This window comes from Dysidea avara, chromosome 1, assembly GCF_963678975.1.
Source record: "Dysidea avara chromosome 1, odDysAvar1.4, whole genome shotgun sequence".
Lineage (NCBI taxonomy): Eukaryota > Metazoa > Porifera > Demospongiae > Dictyoceratida > Dysideidae > Dysidea > Dysidea avara.
In genome coordinates this window covers 8639392-8650989 of record NC_089272.1, presented here as the reverse complement: position 1 = coordinate 8650989, position 11598 = coordinate 8639392, and the positions used below count along the sequence as shown (strand labels likewise).

At 37.3% G+C, this 11598-nt stretch overlaps 1 protein-coding gene and 1 pseudogene across 1 annotated transcript; one reads left to right on the top strand and one right to left on the bottom strand.

The window, feature by feature from the left end:
* On the top strand, positions 1-4056 carry LOC136254612 (zinc finger protein 26-like; annotated as a pseudogene).
* A 1822-nt stretch (positions 4057-5878) lies between these two features.
* Positions 5879-8971, bottom strand: LOC136255187 (myeloperoxidase-like). Its single transcript, XM_066047912.1, has 3 exons — positions 8642-8971; positions 8449-8484; positions 5879-8017 (listed from the first exon to the last, which is right to left on the bottom strand). The coding sequence occupies exons 1-3, from the start codon at positions 8955-8957 to the stop codon at positions 6018-6020; spliced, it is 2352 nt and encodes a 783-aa protein (XP_065903984.1). The 5' UTR covers positions 8958-8971; the 3' UTR covers positions 5879-6017.
* Positions 8972-11598: the final 2627 nt, after the last annotated feature.

Genomic DNA, 11598 nt, shown 5'->3' with positions numbered 1-11598 from the left:
ATGGCGGAATTGTCAAGTAAGACATTCAGCAATGTTTCAAATACGTCACCAAGACATTATCAGTACGATTTCGTCTTAGTCTGCTCTCAGAAGTGATTGGAACAATTATTACATCATCCCAGGGGCAGATCCGGGATGGTGGGGGGGAAGGGGTGGGGGGGAGGGGGGTGATTTGGGGGCTGAAGCTCCCTCCCCTTCACTTTTAGGCTTTACTTGATCAATATGCTGAGGATTATAATGAAATTTGTCTTAAGCCACTCCAAATAAATTCTCTTGTTTCCCATCCACCGCCTGCATCTGGTTACCAGGGGGGTAAGACATTATGTTACGATAATTGCATGCCGTATCCATACTGTACATTTTGCCATAGGTTTTAGTTCTAGTAAACCATGAAGGTTAGCGCTGTGATTCTTTTCAGAAATGTAACTTCACTAGTGTAGAAATCATTTTATCTACTGAGCCCCAGCGATATGATGGTAAATTTTGCAATAGCACGTTATTTAGAATAAATGTTTATCATAATTTCAGGTATATACCTGTGTTATTGTTCGCTGTATTCTTACTTGTTAGTAGTAAATACAATCAAGTTTGGCATCTACAATGATGCAAGTAGCTGGTACGTTAGTTTTTCATCATGTAATTATGATTGGAATTCAATTAAATTATGCAAAACTATACGCGTTGTGACATCATGTCCTAGCTACCCCCTGTCTGGTTACTGCCAGTTCTAAATATTCCACTATTCCGTATTCTTCCATTATTTTCCGGTTATTCTTTGCATACTGATAGGCTCAGTAAAAGCTATCTTGAAACAGTGTCCAGGGCCGTAGCCGGACTTTTATCTGGGTAAGTTCTTTTAGAAGAAAAGTGGACCTTTTTATATGACATGATTCAGATTATATCATGGTGTGTGCACTCAGCATGCGAAGCATGTGTGTGCTGAAACTAGGGGGGTCTGGGGGCATGTCCCCCCTGGAAATTTTTTGAAAATAGATACTAAAAAGTTGAATTCAGTGGAATTTCAGTCAATAAAAATAATAAGTTTTTAGGGTAAGCTGAAGACCAGTTGTATGGATGATATCTGAAAAAATATCTCTTCTGCTACTATAATTATACCATCTGCACATGCATGTGTCTAAATATAATATATTGGAATGTCACAGTGAATAAGAATGAGAAAGATTGAGCACTCCACCATGATCAACAGGGGCAGTGTTGCAGAACAAAGGGTGTCTTAAACAATGAAATTTACACATTGCATGGAGTTGAAGCATGGATGCTATTCATGGGCTCTGGATGGAGGGGCTTGCAATTGTCCACCAAAATCTTATATTTTAATGAAAGCTTGGTTTAGACAATCTACATGTAGCTCTTAAAAGAAAATGTAATTGTGACTGTTCTATTAGAGTGATTGCTCTATTAGCATGATTGACTGCTCTATTAGAGTATCTCGATCTTGCATTGCATTTAATACAAGCACTGAATGAGTTACTCGGAACATTTAATTTAGCTTCTTGCTAGTGGTATCTAGTAAACTGTAGCTAATAGACTTTTACTTCTGAAAATTTGGACCTTTTTACTAAATTGTGGACCTTTTTTCCAAGAGGGCGGTTCTTCAGAACCCCCCAAACTCCCCCTGGTTACGGGCCTGGTGTCAACTTACGTGTCAGCAGTGCTATTAAGTCAGCACAAACTTCATGTTTGCATTATTTTTGCAACTTACAAAGAACATGTTTTTATGCAGCCTTTTTGGCTGTGCCAAGCAAATAATGGCTTGAGAAGCTAGCCAATCTGATAATGAAATAATGGAAATGGACCACCCATCCGCATGCAAATATGCCTGAGTCCAGGATGGGAAACAGAATTTATTTGGAATGGCCTTAGCGTAATTATATGATCACTAATAATACAAATACTCATAAACCCACTATAAATATGTTTTCAAGGCATTATCAGTGGATTTATGCTAAAGGTTATGTAGCAAGGACCCGTATCAGCATTGGAGGTGTACAAGATCAAGATACTCTAATAGAACAGTCACCTAACTACTCTAATAGAACATTCAGTGTAAGCATAAAGTTGGTTCTGTTATGGAATTTTTCCAAGTCTGCCTGCACCTATACATACAATGAAGTGCATTAGTCTGTTTAGAATGCCTGTTTCATCTACTTGTGTAGTTATTACCAGTACCGGTATACTTAATTCAGGTACACAATTTCCAGTGAAAAATGCTCTCAGATTCAATCTCGTATCATTCAAATTCAAAATTTTCCAGTTTCAACATTATCATGAATGCAATTGTGAGAGGGTGCATCATGTGGTTGGCTGTCTGAACCTGCCCAAACCTTTCCATTAGAAAATGCTGCAGAGAGCCATGCCAATAATCTAAAGGCAGTATATAAAATATCTGCATTTTATGTGGAAATGTCTCCAAATTGCAGTATTTTAGCATTTGTTTTTTCAAAATTTTCCTGGGGGGTATGCCACCAAACCCCCTGGTTCCAGCATGCTTTGCATGCTGGTAGGTGTACTTTGCACACCTCCACCCAAGAGATGTAGCATCTTGAAAGTTCATCCTCATCATGTAACAAGACTCACAACCTGTACGAATATTTTCACATCATCATTGGTTCACTGACGTTATTGGCACCTCTTTGTGGCCAATGTTGTTCAATTAGCGTCTCCAGACAAGGCTCAGAAGTAAACAGCTTGGAGTTGCACCAGACCCCATTTTTCCCACCCAATACACATGAAAGAACTCATACAGGAGAAAAGCCATACCATTGTCAAAAGTGTACTAAAGCATTTGCCCAACATGGTGACCTACGAAAACATTTAAGATCTCATACAGGGGAGAAACCCTACACACGTCAATATTGTAGTAAAGCATTTGCACTACGTATTAGTCTGCAAACACATTTGAAAATTCATATGGGAGAGAAGTCCTTCCAATGTCCATACTGTAGTAAACTATACACAACCAACAGTCATCTACAAAGACACTTAAAACTGATACAGTGGGTCTAGAGAAACTCCACACATGTCAATATTGTAGTAAAGCATTTATAACACCAGGTGAGATAAGAACACATCTAAGAACTCATACAGGAGAGAAGCCATACCAATGTCAGTATTGTGGTAAAAGTTGTAAGAGTGCATTTAAGAACTCATACAGGAGAAAAGCCATACACTTGTCAATATTGTAGTAAAGCATTTACACAACGTAGTGACCTACTAAAGCATGTAAGACTTCATACAGGGGAGAAGCCATTTGCTTGTCATTATTGCAGTAAAAGATTTGCAACAAGCAGCATTCTACAAGTACATGTTAGAATTCATACAGGCAAAAATCCTTACCAATGTCAATATCAGCGTTGGGAGTAACGCGTTACTTATGTAACATGTTATGTAATATTATTACTTTTGTGGTAACTAAGTAATATAACGAAATACACTATAAAAACAGGTATTATAACTCAAGTTACTTTACTTACAAATGTAACACGTTACCTAAGTAATATAGTTACTGTAACGAATCTAATATTACATAATATTATTACTACAAGTAACGAAGTTACTAATCTCGCTGGTGAGTAACGCCTAGCCACAGCGAAGTAATGAAGCCTACCGAATGAGGCTTATTCACCAGCTTCTTACTTATAATCAAGATTTGCACACTGTCCAACAACGCAGTCGTGTCACATGATAATGTGGTAGTTTCACACGTGACAGCTTTCACACGTGACAGCTTAAATAGTTCAGCTGCAAGTAATATGTAACTAGTTACTTTTAAAAAGTAACTTGCCCAACACTGGGCAATATTGTAGCAAAACATTTGCCCAGTCTAGTCCTTTACAAATACATTTAAGAACTCACACAGGAGAGAAGCCATATCCTTGTCAATATTGTGGCAAAGCTTTCATAGACAATGGAAGTCTACAAAAACATTTAAGAATTCATGCGGGAGAGAGGCCTTACCCATGTCAATATTGTAGTAAAGCATTCATAGAGCATCGCAATCTACGAAGACATTTAAGAACTCATAAAGGAAAGTAGCTTTACTAAATTCATACTCAAACATTTAACAACCCATACATAAAAGTAGTCATATACACATTCATAGCTGTGGATTAACACATGTGCTTTATGGCAATATTGTTACTTTTAAGATGCTCTGTACAGACAAGTACCTACATACATGTTATAGTAAAGTTCATCTATAGTTAGAACCCATGTGTATCTATATATCTCATAATTTTATGTAAGCATTTACATAATTATGTGCATTTCAGGAGCTTGTAATGTGTGTAGAATCACAAAATACTTTATGAAATAATTCCTTCAGTAAAGTTTAATACACACGTAAGTAATAATTTCTGTATTATTTGTACATCCAATTATATCTATCACATAGTCAAGAGTGATGTATATTTGAATAGCTCAGCATCAAAATGTAACCCAACTTACACTTCAACTTCAATTCTTGTCATCTCCTACATAAGAGGAAACCATAATTGAGGTGTTAATTTTTTGTGTTGGATACCTTTCTTAGCAGGAGCATACAGTGTAGTTTACTATTGGATGCCACCAAAATTACTAAATGTGCTTACACTGTAATGATCAGTTTCACTACATAGTGACTATGCCTCTTTAGAGATAATTGTACCTTCACCAGCAAGCCTGTGATGCCTCCCCCCTAGGGCAGTACTTTCACACCACAAATCAGATGATGTGTAACCAATAGCTTTTGGATCCAGATTCTTATCTCCAGTAGAAAAAGGGTATACTTTTTAATTATTTAGACAAAGAAGCCATTCTATAGTTATTGTTTTTAGTGTTATACAGTTTCACGTTTAATAAATTGCATTTTTCACAATCTAATCCAATCACAAATCATTACAGTATACCTTTCAAATGGTAAAACCATTTCAGCTACATGTTATATACAGCTTCTGCTAGAGTTCAGGTGCCTCAGTTCATACCAGTGCATAGTCTCTTATAAGCTGGGATCTCAGATAGCTAATGAATATGTTCTGAGTGGCTTAGCTTTTCTATTCCTTCCAGGATGCTGAACCAGCTCCTACCCTGGCAGAAAGTTTTCTACTATTGCAGAACTTACCTACAATAACATTCCTTATACTTACAATAAATAACGTTCTTTAATTGATTCAGTGGACCACACAATACCAATTCTTTCCAAGGTACACACACTGGGATGGCAGTATTCCGGTGATCCTGAATTCCTGGTCTGAAACCTTATCAAATGAGACACATTCAATTGAGTGTGTTATGTGGAGAAGCTGCGTTGTTGTTCCACAAGCATGGCACAAGAGAACAATGGAGCAGTTACATGATGGCCATCCTAGTACTTCAAGAATGAAGAGTCTGGCCATATAGTAATTTCGCATAGTGGCCCCAGGTGTATGATGACATTGCAGACAGAGTGAATTATGTCCCATGACAGTTGCTCAACAACCTACCTGCTAACAAACAAGGAAATGCTCTTGGGCTCTACTGCACATTCACATGGGAAATGGTGTTTGAGTGTGGTTGATGCCACTCCAAGTAGTGAGTAGTCATGATGGTAAACAATGATACTACTTCTTGTACAACTGATCATTTACACTCCTTGTTTGCCTTCCAGAGATTATTGTAATTGACAACATTAAGTACTAGATTACAAACAGTATGCATTTTAGTAATCAAATGGTTATTAGTTATTGAACATTTCATGAGCATATATATTGTAAGTGGCAACTACAAGTAAAGGATTGTACAGTTAGAGTCACTCAGAGTCAGATGCATGCAACATGCTTGTTATGTTAAGCCAAGTCATGTATAGAACTGAAGTTCATGCAGCTTAAACTTGAACGTTGCACTTATATAAATTAAGGATATGTAAATGATTATACAATCAAACTTATGCAGCATATGGAAATTATTACAATTCTATTGATGTGTCTGTGTAGTTTTACAAGTTGCTATAAAATAGTTTATGTCACAGTCAGATAATCCGATTAGCACGTATCTCTCCAATGATCTAAATCTAAGCTTGGTAGACTATCACAGCTTTGTTCTTCTTGTCCAGTTTCAAATGCTTTAGGGATGATGGTAGTTATGTCATCACCATTATCACAGATCACTTTAGACATTCTAATGTTGCTCAGTGTATTACGCTGGCTTTCGGTGAATACATTTCCATCTGGGTTCTCCCAATAGAATCTGTCTCCATTGCGAATATCAGCAAATGTCTTTCCAATGATGCATGCAAATGTAGGACCTAAATTTGACCCACTCATTCTTTCTTCAGCCAATCCTCCAGCAAATAAATCAATACCATTTGTAAATCCAGTGAAACCATAGAGTCTTCTTAATCTCCCTTCAACACCTTGACTGTGAAATCTTGATGGAACTTCATAAATGTTATAGCAGTATTCCTGAAAGCTCCTATAGGATGGCTGTCCATGCTCACGACCACGTTGTATGTTGCGAGATGCTAGATCTTGTCCAAGACCTATACTGGTGGGTGCAAACAGTTGTTCAGTTAGTACCATGTTAAGAAATGCATCAACTTCTCTTGATCTATCTTGCATGAGACCACGTAATATAGGATCAGTCCCACCACTAATAAAATATTGCAAAGGGTTAAAAAAGGAATCGCGTAATGAGAGTGGTCCAATATCTAAAGGTTTATTGTCCTTGTCAAGACGAGTGAACTCTGGTCTGATCAAAGAATGGCCAAACCTAAATGCTGCAGTGGCAAAAGAGTTCGGTATAGTGGCATCAGTATTAGGAGAATAACCAGGATAGGATCCAATAAATGTATTATAGCCATCCTCTCCAAAAATTAGTGGAAGGAATTCCTTGTAGGTAATGATTTGTATCATGGCTCCAACAATCTTACGACCTTCTTGATAAAGCCTCTCATCATCCCAGCAAGGATTTAGTATAGCTAATTCTGTTACAATGAGATTGTGTTGTCTTAGCCATATAGTGTGCATAATTGTTAAAGGAACATTCTCATTAACCCTAACATCACCAGCATCAAACTGTGGTACACCGCTATCAGAAGCTTCACTGTCAGCTTGATATTCAAATGGAAGGTTACCTTTCAGAGTACTAGTTACTCCGCTCTGTTTTAAGAGGCCACCAGAAAATAGTCGAAGTCTGTCAGCTACCTCCTGGGTGGACCCATACACCATGGAGCCATCTAAAAAGTGTGTTATCTGATTGATCTGTTGTCTTGCCATGTCAAAATTTTCACTTTCACATGTTCCAACAGACCTAGTTAGAGGCAGACACTCTCCTCTGTTTGGACCCCTTCTACCAAATACTGAATCACGTGGTGAAACTTTAATGGGATAGCATATCTGATTATATTCTTCGATATCACAGGACTCTTCACACACTTCAGTCTCAAATTCTGCAAACAAGTCCAAATCATGATCAGTAAATTGGCCCCATGTCATAACAAGATGGCTAAGTACTTTGCTTTGCAAGGGTAAGTCTCTAATAACTGCTGCACTAACGCTTCTTGCACTAGGCCATGGACCTGCAAAAGGGTCACCATTTACTTGCTGGTCATATCCCACAGGAAGAGAGATGCCATCTTCATACTCAGCTGGTTGAAGACGTTTGAAGGCAGTATTGGCAGCTGCTCTATTTGGATATTGAAGGTTATTGCATATTCCATCAATTGAGCGGAATTTGTCTGTTACTGAGCAATTGGGTGCTGCTGGAGTGTTCACACATCTGGCAAAGTCTAACAATAAATCAACTCCCTCTTCACTCATTGCTGGTATTTCATGGACATCTGCTGAGCCAAAAACTTCTGCCAAAATCATTTCAAATGTTGTTCTGGCTGTGGTGTGTAATCCCGCAATTCTTCCCAGTGGGTGTAACCTTCTTCTTATGGTAGATGAAGAGGTAGCAGTACTCAAAGAAGGCTTGGAAAGTGACTGAGTCTTCTTCATTTTGTCCATAGAGAAAATTCTTGATATTGCCATTCTTACACGATCTATGGAATATACAGAAATAATTAAATGCTGTGAAGGTCATTATTAAATCTTAGTGACATACTATAATCTAGACACTATACAAATACAGCACATAATATTTTATATTAACTTCCAAGTCAAGATTACTGTTCTTTGCACATCCATGTTAAGCCACACTAATGGCACATGTGTAAGGTCACGCAAGACCAAACCTACATACTCACCATTCGAGAAAATCCTTTTCCCTGTTTAATTACTAATAATATTGCCGATTAATACAAACCTAGTTTCCCATTTATACTGCTGCATGTGCATACATGCAAACACACACACACACACACACACACACACCCATGCATATATGCACACACAGGCAGACTACATCTATACACATGCATATCTCACTAGCTACATGATACATGTTTTTACAGTTGCACAGGGAATTGTGTACCTGTTCTAGGATCGACTTCGGTGTCTGAAGGAAGAACTGCAAATAAATAGAAGCAAGTGATCTCAATAAATGACTAGCTACTCAGGTTATGTATGTATTCCATGCATACATTGTTATGTAACTGATAGACAGAATGCATAACACTATAACACATAGTCATGTGTAGATGTCATGTACATGTAGCGGCCCTTACCACAAAGCCAGATGGATTTTCTGTAGATTTCATTGCCTTGTACTTCTAAAGTGTATATTCCAGCATCTGAATCTTTGATGTTTAAGAAAAAGATCCTGTCCATATCTAAGAAAACCTGAACATTGTCTCCATCAATAGCCACACCATCCTTGCTGAATGAGTAGCTGACCGCTGTTCTAGGACCATCATAGTCAAAGTTCAGAAAGAAAGGGTATCCATTAGTAGCAACAGCTGAATCCTCCTCACCAGTACAGTCACTAGTTGCCACTGTACCTCTGCCAAATATCCCTAGTATAAACCAGTAGAGTATCTTCATATTTTCAGTAACTCTTTAAGTTTTGTTTGTTGAACACTTCAAGTTGGCACTTCTTTTATACTATATAGAACCACAGCAGTCAATGAACTTCCTCCAAGGCAACATTAACCATATACATACAGGATGTGATGTAATCAGTACACATCAATATTATCTACTTTGTGTTCCACATAAATAATACAGAAAGGATTTCAATATTTAAATCACAGAGGGAATTAAGAGAACTGTGTAGTTTGTGGCCTGGAGTTTGATAAATATCTTTCAGTCTTGTACATGAAACAATGTGCATGTGGTTATGGCTTCTGTTATGTTCTGGTCTGTTAGAGTACTGCGCCTATTGCATCATATACACTACCAGATACAGTACATGAAATTGCCATGAAAATAACCATGAAATACCCATGAAAATACCTATGGTTTATCCCATGAATTTAACATTTCATGGGTACTGCACCCATGAAATCTCTGCAACGCCATGAAAGTACCATGATAATCTGATCTGGAAACGCATTTCATGGCCCATGAAACAACCCATTGTATACCATGAATTGACTTTCATGGTACATTTCATAGGGGAGATTTAACATTTCATGAAAAAACCATAGATGTTTCATGGCATACTTCTCTGGTAGTGATAGCAGCAGCAGCATCATCATGGAATGTATAATCATAACTAGGGGCTGATATGATGAATGGCTATGCAGGAATGCAATTCAATCTCCCAGTCTTCAAACCACCAAAGTGCATTATCTTGATGGCTTCTGAATTAACTGTTATCCATCCACTTGTTGGGCCAGTTTTACTTCTGATGTTATGATGATACTAACTTCACATTTCAATGTTGGCTAAGTCTAATAAAACTGTAAACGTGCTCCAGATGTCATGAACAAAATTTTGTGACCTACTATAATTAAACAGGTGACTATCTTAGGCAAGTCACAAATAACACGTTTGGGGATTATTACATACAAAGGTATGCAGTGACTTGTAATAGTGACTTTCTATGTAAACATTTTCTTACTTAGCATATATACCACAATATATATTAGTACGTTATAGCTACCAATGAAGTGCTATTAATTGCATAGTGCATACTCCGACTTGCAGGAGGCGCCAAATTAAAGTTAGGGGCCAGCTCAATAGCAAAAGCACAGCAATGAAATGTGGTGTATAATCTTTATTGCTTGCTTCACTGGTTAATGAAGCTCTACATATTTTACTCCCACATGATGCTTATTCAAAGGGGAATTAACTACATTTTCTGAAGATAGACAATTTTTGATGGCTTCAAATAGGAAACCACATGCATGGGGACTGCATAAGACAGTCACGCTCTATAGCTGTAACTAATGCAGTATAATATTACACATCCTCCTACTTCACTGGCTTTATCCTTTCTTACACATCCCTAGAAATAGAGGAAGGTGTGCTGTTACATAATTATGATTGAAGAAATATCCCAGGCTGTGTAGCTACCTCTTTAAACACTGCAAGCTGTCTGTGAATCAAGTCACCAACTGGGCTGGGATTTTTTTTTCTGCATTCAATAGAGTTTTAGTAACATGATTCTGACTCCCTGCTACACAGTCCTTCATGTGGGATAGTGGATAATAATCTTAACACAAAATCACAAATTCATCTTCATTTTTACAATCATTATTCTGCATGTGTACTGAAAATGTACACATGTAACAAGTTGACAGGTTCATTTTGCTATTAAATTGACTCAAACGTATACTGTCTGTGTACAGGGTATCATTCATAGGTAAACATTCTGGGTTATGTACTCTCATGTGCCTTCATGTTCAGTTACAAAATGACTTAATTACTTCATCATATCACGAGCTATAGTACTCCAACTCCACAAACATTCATGGTGAGTTGAGTGAAGGAATTCATTAAAACAGCACTAGCTAGGAAAGTGAGTGTCCATGAATATAGCTCCACTGATGCACCACGTTTTTAGTATGAGTAGAGTAAATCTTGATCATTTAAGTACTCAGAACAAATAATTTGTTGCAAGTAGAATATTCTATTGAATATCTTGGCTATGTGGCAGTTGTTTTATATTGGAAATATAATAAGCATGCTTTTGCATTTGTCATGAACCAAATCGTAAAAATTGGAATTGCTCAGCTGAACCAGTCTGTTAATTTTACAAGCCCATATCTTGTCAGATTACAGTTGTACTCTTACGCTGGCCAAGAAAATAATAATTTATGTGATAAAATAGACATCTCATACTGCTGACATTGTTGAGTTGAACACATAATAGCAACATCATTATAACTTAACACTAGTGTGATACATCCATGAGCTAATCCAAACTACTTCTCAATACAAAGGTTTGACACTGCTTTGAGACATTGTGTATATTAATTCTATTAGGACATCTGACTGAGGTCATTTAGAAGACTGCATGGAACAAATCTTACAAGTGGAAGAGTTTTAGGTTCTCAGGATAACCATTCATTCAGTTCTAAAAAGTATTCCACCTACAAACCACTTTAGATTAGCTAATTGTTTGATGCCTATAATTATGTGGTACAAAAGTGCTTTGTGAACAAAAAATAATACAGGATGGAAGACTATTTTGTGGTCTGTACTTTTGAATTCTTTCTTCTGCGATAGGCACTTACTA

Coding starts and splice junctions, on each gene's coding strand:
- LOC136255187 (XM_066047912.1), bottom strand. CDS start 8,957: ATGAAGATACTCTACTGGTTTATACTAGGGATATTTGGCAGAGGTACA. Junction 8,485..8,641: donor AAAATCCATCTGGCTTTGTG/GTAAGGGCCGCT, acceptor ATTTATTTGCAG/TTCTTCCTTCAGACACCGAA. Junction 8,018..8,448: donor CGAAGTCGATCCTAGAACAG/GTACACAATTCC, acceptor TATATTCCATAG/ATCGTGTAAGAATGGCAATA.